General features: G+C 41.1%; 1 protein-coding gene across 9 annotated transcripts in view; it reads left to right on the forward strand.

The window, feature by feature from the left end:
• Positions 1-15,521, forward strand: part of OSBPL3 (oxysterol binding protein like 3) — a 136,294-nt gene that overhangs the window by 88,109 nt on the left and 32,664 nt on the right. For 8 of the 9 annotated variants that reach the window (XM_084620605.1, XM_084620610.1, XM_084620607.1 and 5 more), the window contains 3 exons: positions 5,729-5,836; positions 13,233-13,367; positions 14,140-14,233. In XM_084620605.1, the coding sequence (XP_084476731.1) occupies positions 5,729-5,836; positions 13,233-13,367; positions 14,140-14,233 (337 nt within the window). The remainder of the gene's footprint in view (positions 1-5,728; positions 5,837-13,232; positions 13,368-14,139; positions 14,234-15,521) is intronic. The other variant, XM_084620612.1, reaches the window with a different exon arrangement.

Here is a 15,521-nt window from a genome sequence, read left to right on the forward strand (position 1 = left end):
TTGATTTTGAGATTCCCACTCCCAAGACTGTTGGTGATCAAACTCCCGAGATTCACATTGGTTGATCTTCAGAGAGGGGAGAGTTGTCATTGCCTCTCTCTTAGATTGTAACTTATCTTGCAATCTTCTGGTTGGAGGCGGTGGGGACTCTGCTGTGGGTGAACTGATATAACTTGGTGCACAGCTAGAGTTAGCATAGGTGGTAACTCCATAAGCAGAGATTCTGGAAAGCGAATGGTAAAGAGTTTCTAGCTCATAGCATCTCTACTAGTTCAACTTCTAGCTGCCTCCTCTCTCCACAGAAATCAGAGGCAGCTGAAGCTTCTTGCATGCCAGCTGTGTTCATTTGACCACACCTTTCTGTTTGCTTCCCATGAGGCCTGCTTCTGAGAACTAGATAGGTCACAGCTGTACAAGCTGTCATTTTCCAAAGTTATTTTCTTACTACTTTTAAATCAGTAAGGGGAAAAAAATGCTTAGTTTAGGCTCTCTGCACAGAGTGGACAGTCAGTTAGTTGAGTGTGTAACCTTTTCCCAAAAGGCTGATCTTCAGATGCTTCCTCTTGGATTCCCTGTGAAAAACTCTCTGCCAGCTCCCATCCCCATCTGTTGCATAATAGGACTAAAAAAAGGGAACGCCACACTGAAAAGAGTGCTCCGTCTGTGAAGCTCTACACTCCTCAGCTCAGAATCCACTGTGAGACCTGTTCTCAGCCTGTAAAGCTAGAGACAGTGATAGTGCAGCAGTAACCTGATCATCCCATGCAGCAGGGAATGTTCAGGAAGAAGCCAGGAGCTTTCTTTGCTGGCATTTGGAAGGGTGGATGTACATCAAGAGTGCAGCAGTTATGATCCAAGTACCAAAACTCTTCCTGGCTAAGATCTGCTTCTTTTTAAATAGAGCTCCAGTCAAAATCCCCACAGTCCTTACCAAGATGTTTAAAGGATTTCTGGGCAGCCTGAGTTAAGTGCTCAGAGTAGCAGGCTGTGAAGGTGATCAGGAAGATTTAAAGAGAGAGAAATCATTCTACTACTTTCTTCCTGGCTCTGGAGAGAGGGAGGCTGAAAGACAAACTCATTCCTATCTTATCCTGTAAAAGGCACTCAGCTCACAAACAAAAGGTACTCTCTCTTGCTGAGAAGGCAATAATCCTGTCCTTCACAAACAAACCAAGAGCAGTAAATAATCAAAGACAAATCCCTCTCCTTAGGCTGAACGCTACAGGAAGGAGAACATTCTGCAGCAGACCATAAAAGTCAGGAACAGGATACATAGGAGGGTGTCAGTTTTTTCTTTCTTTCCATTGCTTATGTAATACTGTAGATTAGTAATAACTAGTGCTGTTCATCTAGCTAGTTGAAGGGGAAAGATAAATACCTACCTTCTGAATTGAAACTCATTGATTCTTGGTGGTGTGTGTGTTGTTTTCCCTCCTCCATCATTTCCTCCCCCTCCCCCCCCCCCCGCCCCAATATAATCATGAATAGATCAGAGGAGGCATCCCTTTGGGAGAGGGGGGAGATGAGTAAACAAGATCAAGAAAAAAAAATCTGGTTCAGATCCTGAAAGAAGACTCAGTGATGGCTTCTGTAGCTGGGGCCTTGGTGCTCCCATCAGAAGGTGATTTTTCTTTCTAGTAAACATACTCAAAGAAGAACTGAAAATATGTTTAAGGACTCTGAGGCCTTCATCATCAAATATTGACACCTACTTGCTTCATGAGAGTGGTGTTGTACTGGTGCAATCATTTAAAAAATACAGACCTCTCATCAACCCAGAGGATTTTTTTGTCCTTTTATGGATAATGTCAGTGTCCACATTTTTCATAAGACACTAAATATATATGCAATGTTTTTCACCCCCAGGGCTGTGGTCTGCAAAACAGTGGTTAGGGGAGGCTACCTCGGCTGAGACCATGGAAATCGGAGGGACTCACTCAAAAAGCCAATAATTATGCATCCGATGAAGTGAGCTGTAGCTCACGAAAGCTCATGCTCAAATAAATTGGTTAGTCTCTAAGGTGCCACAAGTACTCCTTTTCTTTTTGCGAATAATTATTCCTGTAAGCTTGCAGATGAAAGGTGGTTTGTCTGGTGGTCATTTCCATAATAGGGTTGTCAGGAATCCATCTGCACCTCTTCCTGGCTGAGAGCTGGCTCTTTTCAGTATATCTCCAGGAAACACTGGAGAAAGTGTTGGCAGGGAATATAGAAACATGCAAATGACCTTTTGTCAAATTATTCTAAGAGCCAGAGGAAATATTTCAAACCCAGTTACAGTAAGCAGTCCTTTGGCTGTATTCCTAGCAGAGATTTCCCCCAGAAGATATATGGTATCCAATAATGAAAATTCTGGAACAAGAACACCGGAGGCTGACCTTGTCTTTCCCCCTCCTCCTCCTCCTGACTAAAAAATCCTGCACAGTAACCAGAGAAGATGACTGAGGCTGAACACAGAATTGAGGGTATTTCTCTTCTTTGTGATCCAGCTGGTCAGCTTCAACAATAAACACCTGGGTCTGAGAAATTTTGTGGCAAGAATATGTGATAGTCCTCCTCCCAGCTCCCTCTCCATACTTCACTCAGCCCTGACAAGCATCAGACCTTCCAAAAGATAGATGGCCTATACTTCACTCAGGGCCATAGAACCCATCTGACCAGAAGAGTCTCCTGGCACTGCTCCACCTTCTTCATATGGGAAGAGACCCAGGAGAGTGATGGTTATACTAAACCCCCAGTACCTTATTAAATGGATAAAGAAATCCACATTCAAAATAGGAAACTGCAAGATCAGCAGTAACTGCAAAATCTCCAGAGACTATAACTGGCAGAAGCATTTCCGGTTCTCAGGGGCGGTCATTATGAGATTGTGTTTCTCATACAGATTAGACCTATACCTGGACAAACCCCAAAAGGCTTCATGAAGCTACTGAGGGGCAGACAGTAATGAATTTTTGCCAGAGCAGAGCTCCTGTACCTCTGTTTGCTGCATCAGTTATGAATATAAAAAAATTGTTTGAGCCCCAGCACCTCTTCCATTACAAATTAAGCACTAGTGGCAGTCATTATTAAGCTAGGTTGTCAGGCCCCCTGCTCTATCAATTCCAGGATGAACCAAATCTCTTCAAGAATCCAGGGAACCAACAGCCAAAGCCTTAATTGTTCTCTAGGAGTACTGTATCCACCCAAACCTGAAGAAGGGACACTAAAAGAGACTGTCCAGCCTCAGAATGGAAATAGACACCACAGGACGCTTATAATACTTACAAACCAAGAGAGAAAGGGATAATCAGACTCCAGAATAGATCATGCAGATTCCCCAAAAGACCAGTTCTCAGACATTCAGACATGTCTCAAAATTTTGGGATCTGTGATGACGCAAGTTTCTTTTATACACCATTGCAATCATCTCTGTGCATCCGGTTCTCAGATGGATCACAGCCTGTTCAATCAGGTGAGTATCAGCCACCAGGGTTGAGAGGTCTCAGGCAACGGCACATATATGCAGAGGCCACCTAGCTATGCATGTCTACATTCACCATACATTATGCAACTGATGTACAGTCTTCCACATATGAAAGCAAGAGTGTCCAAGAGGCAGTCCATACATACGCTCCTTAAAATGACTTTAGTTTTTGGGTTGCACTATTATTTAGATTATATGCTTTTATCTGAGCCTGCCCTATCTTATTACTTATAGTTTGTTATTCCCTAGACATTTCAGGTCTAGTGGAAATGCTAAGAGCTAGAATTGAACGTTCTTAGCTGAAAACTTCCTTTCTGGGGAATGGTGTGTCCACTAGTCCGTCACGCCCACTTAGATTACACTGTAGACTTCACATTTTATCCAGCATCGATGCTGCCTTTGTAACCTCTCAAAACTAATTTTATATAGTTATTTAAATATGTTCTATATGCAGTTTAAGGGAAAGTTTATTTCCAAGTTATCAAGTTTATTAGTGAAGTTGTTTAAAGATTTTTGTGTTGTAAATTCAGCTTCAGAAGCACTTATTTGGGAACTAAACAGAGCCTTGGCCAAAAAGTTATGGCTTCCGGGTATTGAGTTTCAATGGCATCCAGTTTCTGCAGTGAAAGTACACACTCAAAAGGACTTAATGAAGGCTCTATTACCAGAAGGGTAAATATCGGGAAGGAAACGTTTCATAGTGCCTCTGCAAATCTTCTAATGTTTAATGTTTCCTTCCTAAAATTAACAACTCATCTTGTTTATGAAATGGTGAGGGAATATTTGTCAGGGTCTTAGGCACCTGATATAAGGGGTTTGTTTGTTTTTTGTTTCATCCTGACTGAAACAAGTGAACTCACCTCCCCGTCTGTCTGTCTTCAGTATTTAAAAACTACCCACTCATGTTTAAATGTAAAGAAAACATTCCCATTTGGTACAGTGTCGTCATGCTATATATAAGTGGTTTCTTTTCATAATAGATCACCTTTGTATTATTTTTTTTTATTATTATTATTTGAAGAGATATCTGCTTCTGAAATGGAGTATAGAATGGGGCATTCCGTTATCACTGCTATGGAGAAATTTGTGTTTTAACTGTTCGTGAAAACTAATTTCAAAAATTAAAAATATATATAATTTCAGAATGTTTAGTAATAAAATATTTGCACTAAACAAAGTCTCACAATATCTTTCTCCGTTTGAGGGAGACAGAGCTAGTCCCATTAACTTCATAATTCTGTTTGATCTTGCGCAAACTACATGAACAAAACCTAATGTTGTTGAATTTAGGTGTTAAAATATGAAAAGTGCCTTTCCTCACTTTCACTTCTGTTCCCCAGTGTTCCAGCCACTCTGCCAATGGAACTGTCCCTCTGCCATCACTAGAGTTCTTGGAGAAACACGCTTGGCCTCTGGTGCATAAGGGTTGTCCTGTGCTCTCTAACACTGCTTGCTCCATCCTTGCCCAAGTAGCATAGTGTTTATAACCCACAGGTTCTGATGCAGCAGAAAGAAGTGGATTTGGGGCAGTTTTAGAGTAGCAAAGCCAATCATATGGCTGCTCTGGGGATTACTTTTAGGGAAAGTGCCAGTAGTCTGGATGTGCTGTCAGTGATGCAGTGGCAAGCGAAGGGAAGTGTTTTATGTCAGGCTGAAAGGAAAATGCATGTTTCTAATTGCACAGCTTTATAGTTCTGGGGGAAATAGTTTGAATTAACAGGCATGATTAGACAGGATAAGTTGTAGAAGGGGATAGAGGAAAAGACCCATAAACTTTAAAAAACCAGCGTATAGCCTCTGGTGGCCTAAGATTTCCCATAGAATCATAGAATATCAGGGTTGGAAGGGACTTCAGGAGGTCATCTAGTCCAACCCTCTGCTCAAAGCAGGACCAATCCCTAATTTTTGCCCCAGATTCCTAAATGGCCCACTCAAGGATTGAACTCACACCCCTGGGTTTAGCAGGCCAATGCTCAAACCACTGAGCTATCCCTCCCATCTCCCCATTGTGTTTATTTGAAGTCTCCCTTCCCTCTTCCCTGCCCCCCGCCCCCAAATACTCACGTTTGAGAGAGGAGCAATGTCTGAAGCATTTGTGATATACTAAATGCAGGACCAATAACAGGTCATGTATCTAGTGACCTTTTTTTCTTTTTTCTGCTTCATTCAAAGTTTTCTTCTGCTCCTTTTGCACAATGAAGCCACTGTCTACATTAGCTAAGAAAACTTTATAGCCACAATACTTTTTGTTAAATGTTCCAGGCCATAGCACAAAACACAGATCTTAAAGACCGGTTACGCAGAATACATGCCGAGTCTATGCTCCTTGATTCAGCAACTAATGCAAAATCAAGTCCCAGTTTGGTGAAGGTGGGTATGGATTTCCTGTTTCAGTGGTGTCTGTTGCTACAAACCCTTACACTTCGACTGTTGCATAGCTGCGTACTGTCTTGTTCCTCTGTTCCCCATGCAGTGAGTTTTATTAGCAAAAGGAGCTCCTCTTCCCTCATGCGTGTGGCTCACATGATGTTGCATTGTGCAGTATTAATTTAGAACAGTTTTTCTAAACACTTCCATTGCTTTTTGCTGGCAGGTCCTTTGTTCTCCTTCTGTTACTTGCCCCTTGCCTTAGGCATGAACAAAGTCACCCCATCATTCTATCTGGCATTATTTTCTCTCAACGCTGTCTGTTCTCCTTGATCATTCTTGTGTTCCCTAGTTGCTACTGTCACCCGTATAGCAGCTTTAACACAGAACCCAAGTAATTGCAGAAGGGGAAGGGTAACTTTACTGTAAAATACATTAAGTATTGTACTTTGGGTGTATTTTGTTCTATTGAATTTGGTTTGACTCCTTGTTAGTACAGAACATCAGCTGCCAGGGTGTTTCACTCAGGGCTAGTTATATTTTTAGATAAGTGCTAATAACTTGCAAAAATAGGTCATTCTTCTAGTTAAAAAAAAAAAAGCAATGGAAAAATGAGATATATGAGCAGTTTTAGCAATTCAGTTTTCCTTGTATGTAGCTAGGATGTCCCCTACATGTCTCAAATGTCACTTATAAATAAAAAAGTTACCCCTTGAAGGAAAGAGAGAGAGAGAGTGTGCGTGTGTGTTCATGTTCTGTTTCTGGTGGATTTCCTAAACGTTAAATCAAAGAAACTTCTGTAGCAATTGTATAGTAAACGTTTCATTAGAAGTTGAATGGGAGATTTCATTTTGTTTCATGTCCTCTGTAAAGTATTAGTTAATTTCCTTTATTTAAAAAAAAATAAATTATTCATTTATTCAGTTAGTTCAACTGTCTTGGTATAATGTACCATTTGAGCTAGATTTTGGTCACACTTGTAGATTTTAAAGTGTAATTGATTGTGCTAGTGGTCTTTGCTTTTTATCCCCTTGAGAATTTGAACAATGTTTCAAAAATGTATAACAGATCTTCTGGATGTTAGCTTATCTCAGACCAACTCCTAGTCTTGAAAAGATTTTCTTATTAATACATAAAAGGCCTTGCCATGACAATGGGTCAGTGCTGAAGCAATGTATATACCATGCAGTACATGCCTAAATTCATAAAGAAAAAAACCTTTAATGTTTCATTCACAAACTGTCCATAACTTGGCTCAGGATTTATCTTCGTTAGCTCAAGGACCAAGGCACTTACACTGGACCTGTTTCATTCTAGTTAAATGTGTTCTGGAAGACTGTTAGAGCAGTGTACTCTAGAGCAGTGGGAGTGGTGAGAAAGAGAAAGGGCCACTATACAAAATTTGATTTAAGTGCACTCAAGGATACTATTACTTTGCCATTCCAAGCTTCCTGTGTCATTTTTCAGGGTAAATCTAATTTATTTGGAGGGTGCTAATTGATTTTATCATGTTGAAAAGTATTGAATTTTCACAGGATGGGCAACTTTATTCATCCTAACTCTCTTGATGCCAGAAATTGGCAGGATGTCTTTCTTAAGCTCGGGTTGCACTCTGGCCATGGTTATACTCCAGAAATATACTACTTATTTTTACTTTGACTGTATGATGTCACAGGGCTTTGACTCAGCGACAGCTTCTCTCTGTTCTCTACACTCTCCGGTGTAATCATGGCACTTTGGTAACAAATTATGATGATAGACCCTGTAGAAATCAAACCAGTGTGTGGGAGGGGGCAAACCTAGTTCAAGATTTAGGGTAAAAGTTTAGTTTGTCCATATAGCAGCTCATGACTTTACTTTATTGCTCATCTTGGAGTCTTATGAAGTAAAGAAGAGAAAATAAAACTCCCACATAGTAAATTGTAAGAAACTACCAGATTCTCAGATGGGACTAATTAGTTCATCTTGTTGCTTTTTAATATTGTTGTCCGTCATATACGCAATCCCAGGAACAAGAGTTCTCCTGTAAGATTTAGATTATTAGATACCTTCCTCCTCCTGACAAAGAAGAAGATTATGAAGCTTTAAATATTGTGAAGTCATACCTTTTTTTTTCTTTTCTTCTTCTGTTTTATCACAATTTGTATAAGAAAAATCAGTGCTGTTTTTGGTATGTTAGTTCACTGATCTTGTACAGAATTTCATAGTACAGTAGAATCTTATTGACTGGCATAAGCTCCCATGGAAATGCACCTCAATTAAGCAATCCTCCAAATTCATCAGAGCATCACAGATATATGGCACTAGTGCACTTCACTTCCTTAAAGCATTGCTTTAAAAATATAAAGCACTAAAACAGTCTATTAAATGTAAGAGATTTGATTATTAGAACAAAATAGGGAGGCTGCAGAATGAAAACTTTATGCTGTTAAACACCTGGAAACTATTGCAAATATGTCTGCAGATAACACTGGGCTAGCTAGTGCTTTTTATCCTCAAAAGGAGGATCAGCTCAAAAGAAACAAACAAAGAATGGGGAGTTAGTGAACTATGGCAGGGAAGTTTGGGTAAGCAGGACAGGGTTTGTAGCTGGAAACAGATTTGGCATCATATGAAGAGGAGTGGAACCACCTCAAAAGATCATGGATTGTGGGGGTGGAAGAGGTTTGTGGACAAGGAAGATGGGGTGCAGGAAGGGAAGAAAGGAGAATGAGAAGTGGTGGTGGACCCCTGAAGTGCAGGTGGCAATCCAAAATAAGGAAGTGGTGCATAAAGAAAGAGAAACAAAACATAGAATATCAGGGTTGGAAGGGACAGCAGGAGGTCATCTAGTCCAACCCCCTGCTCAAAGCAGGACCAATCCCCAATTTTTGCCCCAGATCCCTAAATGGGCCCCCTCAAGGATTGAACTCACAACCCTGGGTTTAGCAGGCCAATGAGCAAACCATTGAGCTATGCCTCCCTCCGTCTGTTGCTCCCTGTAAAATGAGCTTGTAAACGACCCACAGTTGGCTGGCAAAAAGACTACTATAGCATTACAAAAATGAGACTCAGAGGGAAGGAAGATGGTGCTGCAACACCATTTGTAAATGATGACTACAGGAGACTGCTAGTAACACCCGAACAAGCAAAGGAGAGGTGGAAACAATACTCTGAGTCTTTCTGAAATGAGGCGAACCCCTTTCAGGTGGAGTTGCCCGCATCTGAGCCTAATGTGGTGCTTGAGCCTGACATAACGGAGGGAGAGGTGAGAAATGCAGTCTGGAAAATGAAGAATGGTAAAGCAGTGGGACGTGATGAGGTGACCATGGACCTGGTGAAAGTCTTGGGTTAGAGAGAGGCATAAAATAGATGAGCAGAGTGACTAAAACAGACTGGTAAGACAAGAGATTCCCCCAAGATTGGTGCAAGTCTATCTTGATCCCAGTACATAAGAAGGGAAGCATCTGTGAATGTGGAAACTATTAAGAATTAAAGTTACTGTTGCCTGGGATGATGGTACTGGAACATATCTTAGATGCTAGGATTAGAAGATGGTGGAAGCCATCCCCATATAAGAACAGTTCAGCTTCAAGAAAGGATGAGTAACCACAGATACCACAGATGTTTGTCATTCCGCAATTGATAGAGAAGGGGCTAGAGTACCAACAGGATCGCTCCTGGGCTTCTATAGACCTAGAAAAGGCACCTTATAAAGTGGACAGAAGGATACTCATACCAGTGCTGAGGAAATATGGAGTTTCTCATAATTTAATAACTATGGTGCGTGCACTGTGTAGATTACCCAACATGATCCAAACATGTTTTGGAGCGAGCTCCTTTTGAAGTGAAAGTTGGACTGCATCGGGGGTTGACCCTCAGTCCTCTCCTGTTTACCATATTGATGGATGACATCAGCAAAAACATCCCAGTGGGAAAAAGTGAGAAGCTACTTTATGCATGGTATGACCAGCTAAGCGGTCATACTAGTTTCCATCCCATGCCTAAGACTGAAGTCACTTGGGTCAGTAAAGTGCCACAGGGAAACTGGATATAAAGTTTAATGGAGTACCATTAAACCAGTCTGGCCAATTCAAGTAGCTTGGCGGCTGTGTTAAGGAGATGGCAAGCCTGAACGTGAGATACAATCCAGACTGGAGAGTGCTGGGAGTATGTGAAATAACATCTCAGGGGTCGTGAATGACCAGCACATGCCACTGAGACTAAAAGCCTAATTGTATAGAACTATGGTGTGCCGTGCAGTGCTACATGATTCAGAAGCATGGGTTCAGGGCCAATATCTACAGGTGTTTGAAATGAGATGTTTTCACGCAATAAAGACAGGTTTCAGAATAACAGCCGTGTTAGTCTGTATTCGCAAAAAGAAAAAGAGTACTTGTGGCACTATAGAGACTAACCAATTTATTTGAGCATAAGCTTTCGTGAGCTACAGCTCACTTCATCACCTACTATAGGACAGGCCTAACAAAGAAAATAACAGAACGCCACTAGCCGTCACCTTCAGCCCCCAACTAAAACCCCTCCAACACATTATTAAGGATCTACAACCTATCCTGAAGGATGGCCCAACACTCTCACAAATCTTGGGAGATAGGCCAGTCCTTACTTACAGACAGCCCCCCAACCCGAAGCAAATACTCACCAGCACCCACATACCACACCACAAAACCACTAACCCAGGAACCTATCCTTGCAACAAAGCCCGTTGCCAACTGTGCCCACATATCTATTCAGGGGACACCATCACAGGGCCTAATAACATCAGCCACACGTCCACCAATGTGATATATGCCATCATGTGCCAGCAATGCCCCTCTGCCATGTACATTGGTCAAACTGGATGGTCTCTATGTAAAAGAATAAATGGACACAAATCAGATGTCAAGAATTATAACATTCATAAATCAGTCGGAGAACACTTCAATCTCTCTGGTCATGTGATTACAGACATGAAAGTTGCGATATTACCACAAAAACTTCAAAACCAGACTCCCAGCGAGAGACTGTTGAATTGGAATTCATTTGCAAATTGGATACAATTAACTTAGGCTTGAATAGAGACTGGGAGTGGCTAAGTCATTATGCAAGGTAACCTATTTCCCCTTGTTTTTTCCTACCCTCTCCCACCCCCCACCCCCCCAGACGTTCTTGTTAAACCCTGGATTTGTGCTGGAAATGGCCCACCTTGATTATCATACACATTGTAAGGAGAGTGATCACTTTAGATAAGCTATTACCAGCAGGAGAGTGGGGTGGGGGGAGAGAAAACCTTTTGTAGTGGTAAAACACCCATTTTTTCATGCTTTGTGTGTATTAAAAAAATCTTCTATACTTTCCACAATATGCATCCAATGAAGTGAGCTGTAGCTCACGAAAGCTTATGCTCAAATAAATTGGTTAGTCTCTAAGGTGTCACAAGTACGCAATAAAGAGTCACACAAAGAGAGAGATTGACTTCCATTCTAATGCTTTCATTTTGCAAAGTCTGTGATGTGGCTGGCAAAATCTAGGAAGCACAACTTTGCTGGTTTGGATACATATAGATGGTGAATGAAGAGGGCCTGGGGAAGATAACATAGCAGGAGAGGGAAGTAAGAAAAGAGACCCTGAGGAAGCAATGGTTGAATTGCATCAAAGAAGGTGGTAAGCAAGTGGACATTGGTGTTGCCTTGGTCAGACGAAGGTGGTAGATGCTTGCAACACAACGCTGCCCCGGATGATGGAATAAGGGGAAGATGTGAGCTATTTATCGTGTGCTCAGTCACTAAAACTCATTGCACTGAGTGTGTTCCCTGACAGTTACCTAAGCAGGGGCAGCCATTTATTAGGCTACCAGTTAGTTAAGTATGTTCTTCTATATTGGATCTTACAGTTAACATAGGCATATGCAGAATGAAACTGGAGGGCAGTAACGTGCTCAGCAAGCCACCTTGTCCTTCTCCCCAGGAGCTGTGGAGGTGTTAAAGAACAAGGACGCTTGTTCCTACCCACTACTTTTCCCTCTCTATACCCAGTAGATAGTCCAAAATAATGAGTCTCTTGGTGCTTCTCCTGCCATCACTAGCCTGCCAACAGCGTCACTGTGCCAAGTACACAAAGACTGTTTAAGACTTGCTGTGGTCTTAAATCCCCATTATAATGTATAAACTCAGCTATGAATCCCACAGCAAAGGCTATTTCCTTTAAGTAACCTTGGTAATATGATATTCTTCATTAACAGGGGGTGCTGCACATGAGGACTGGGTGCAGTACTACTGCTGCATAAGTGGCCTAGCAGCAGGAAGATAGCTAGGAAAGCAAGACCTTCATTTAGAATACTCTTTGGCTCCTGTAAATCTTTGTATGCCAATTCACTGAACATCTTGTGTTTTAAACAAGGCTTGGGAGGAAATAAATGACAAATTTGCAGAGGCTAGGGGAGAGTCTTACATTTAGTGCCATATCCATTACAATCAGCCAGGAGTTTTGGGGGATGATGGCCTACATCCTACAGATGGAGATGCTGACATATGGCTACAATACATTCAGGTGTGGATTGGGCAGGGGTTGTGATACTGACCTGCATGACTGGGTGGGGCTAGTTGCTGGCACCCCCTGTGGCTTTTCTAGTGCAGTTAAGAGAATCAAATGAGGCATTCCCAGAAGTAAAAGTCTTGGGATTTTGGTGATAGACCTTGGGCTCATGTAATAGGGTGAGACCTTGTGGGCTGAGGTCCCCACCTTGCTGCAAAGTCCCTCCCCCTTGTGGTGGGGAGGCTGCTAAGACTCTAAGAGAGCCGCCTCCTTGGTGGGAGGGAGGAGAGGGGAGGCTGAGGAGAGAGCTGCCCCATGTTGTGGGTTATATGGTAAGGAGCCCTGTAACCCTGCACTGGAACCAATTAAGTGCCTGCTATAGAAGAGTCTGTGTGATGTGTGGCTGATGCCCCTCCCCTGTGTTAAAGTTTAATAAAAGTTGTGGCCTGCCGCTTAATTCCATGCATATGTCTGTTCCCATTTTGCTGTTGGGTCCACATCAATAAACGGAGTTTTTGTAGTTGCTTTCCTTTCATGGGGAAACTATGTACACGCATGCATTTAGCTCAACGGATCACTTGACTGTTACAACATTTTAAGAGCTGTTCTTGAAAAAAAGATGCATACGCAAGAGCAGTAACTAATTCTGCAAACTACACATTACTGAGCTTCACTTTGTCATTTGTGTGTCTGATTCTTCTGCACTTTGCTGCTTGTCCCCTCTTTGAAATGCATGCTTGCTACAGTAAACTGTGCAGGGCGCATGCATTCATCTGTGGCAACGTTTAAGCCCTCTCTGAGTCGTATATCTGTTGGTTTGTACGTACATGTGCACTTTGCTACTTACCATACTTTTCCCTAAAAGCCTTTTATTTATTTTAAACAGGAAAATTCAAGAGAAAGAAGCAGAAGCCTGGTTCACCAGCTCTCCAGTGAAAGTAGGCTGTCTGTCACGGACTCTCTCTCAGAGTTTTTTGATGCTCAAGAAGTCCTGCTGTCTGCAAGTTCTTCAGAAAACGAGGTCTGAGCACAAATATCAGAATATCTCTCTGATGTACTGTATTTCAACATATTTAACCTTTTATCTTTTTTGCGTGGTAATTGCAAACTTGCTGATCTACTACAAATTAAATATTTTGGAGGATTTCAACGTCACATACACTTAATTGTTTGCTACTCTCTTAAAAAAATAAAACAGTTAAAAAGTATGTACGGGAGGTGGCTGAAGAGGGAGAACAGGCAACGTAGCTTGCACACCTGATTTTAAAATAAATATAAGGAATGTATTTTTGCAGCATCTGTCCTGAGTCATCCTACAGGAGCTGCAAGAAATTTTATCAAACTATTGTGTATTTGTACGTTTTTTTTCTTGCGGCACCTGTAGGTTGACCTATGGCAGATGCTACTGCAGCATGCAATTTTAAACTTTGTTTTCTATTTCTTGAAATATAAGAAAGTCTTATAAGTCTTTAAGTTTTATAAGCTTTTTGGAATTTCATGAAAGGCCTCTCTCTAATTTTTCAGGATCAAAGAAAACAAGTTTTATATTCAATAAAATAATAATTTAGTAATGATTTATGAAATCCTTTTAGTGATGGATCTGTGATCTGTACACCTATTTGTATTGTTAGGCTTACCTGTTGCTTCTATGCAGCACAGAAACACAGAGAAAACAATACAGATCTCTTTAAATGACGGATCTTTTTTCCGTTAATTTCACAAAGCATCATAACAGTTGTCAGGAGTAGCATAATGCAAACTTATTTATATTATTTCCTTCCCCTGCCCACCAGGTATCCGATGATGACTCATATGCCAGTGATATAAGTGATAACATCTCAGAGGATAACCTAAGTAACGACATTGAGAATGAAAGGCAAACTTTGGGTAAGATTGGTGTTTTGTTGTATCCTATTCTGAGAAGAGGCATTTTCTTACCAGAAATCACTCTGGTATCACAGATTTCAAGACGTAGACATTGGCTAGTTTTTGCTTTCCTTTTAAGATTTGAACTGTTTTTGGAGTGGTGTTTTTGTTGTTTGGATACTCTTAGTGCAGTCAATTGTGCTCTGATCATTTTAAGGTGGGAGGGTTGCTGTGTATCAGCATAGACACTTGTCTGCTGTCTGTCACCTCTCTGCAGAGACCTGCAGCTGCTCCCAAGCTTCTTTCCATGACCTTGGGACCCTATGGAGTAGCTAACCCCAGGTCCTATCTCTTCACTAAAAGGTAGATATTTTCTCATCACTCTGGATCTTCAATACAAACTTGTACCCTTAGATACCATTCAAATCCACAGAATAGTTACGGTTAACAAAATGCAGCTTATTTAAAGAAATGTAAGAATAACTCTACACTGATAGGCCTGGTGTATGACCATAGTACTTTCCTCCTCTTGGTTTTGTCTACACTAGCACTTGTCAGCAAAACCTTTGTCAGAAAGTGGTGTGAGAAAACACAACCCTGACTGACATGAGCATCTCCTGCCAACATAGCTACCGCCCCTCTTTGGGGGTGGTTTAATTAGGCCAGCAGGAGAGCTTTCTACTCCCGGCATAGAGTGGCTACACAGGAGACCTTACACCAACGCAGCTGCAGCTGTACAGATGTGCCGCTCTAAGGTCTGTAGTGCAGATGTAGTCTTTGTGTTTAGGGCTGTCGATTAATCGCAGTTAACCCACACTATTAACTAAAAAAAAATTTAATTGTGATTAATCGCAGTTTTAATCGCACTGTTAAACAATAGAATACAATTGAAATTTATTAAATATCTTGATGTTTTTCTACATTTTCACATGTATTTTATTCTGTGTTGTAATCAAATTGTATATTTTTTATTACAAATATTTGCACTGTAAAAATGATAAACAAAAGAAATGGTATTTTTCAATTCACCTCATACAAGTACTGTAGTGCAATCTTTGTTGTGAAAGTGCAATTTACAAATATAGATTTTTTTTTGTTTTGTTTTTTGGTTACATAACTGCACTCAAAAACAAAACAATGTAAAACTTCAGAGCCTACAAGTCCACTCAGTCCTACTTCTTGTTCAGGCAATTACTAAGAGAAACAAGTTTGTTTGCATTTGTAGGAGATAATGCTGTCCTCTTCTTATTTACAATGTCACCAGAAAGTGAGAAATGCCATTTGCATGGCACTTTTGTAGCCGGCATTG

The sequence above is a fragment of the Lepidochelys olivacea genome, assembly GCF_965140295.1.
Source record: "Lepidochelys olivacea isolate rLepOli2 genome assembly, chromosome: 2".
Taxonomy (NCBI): Eukaryota; Metazoa; Chordata; order Testudines; family Cheloniidae; genus Lepidochelys; species Lepidochelys olivacea.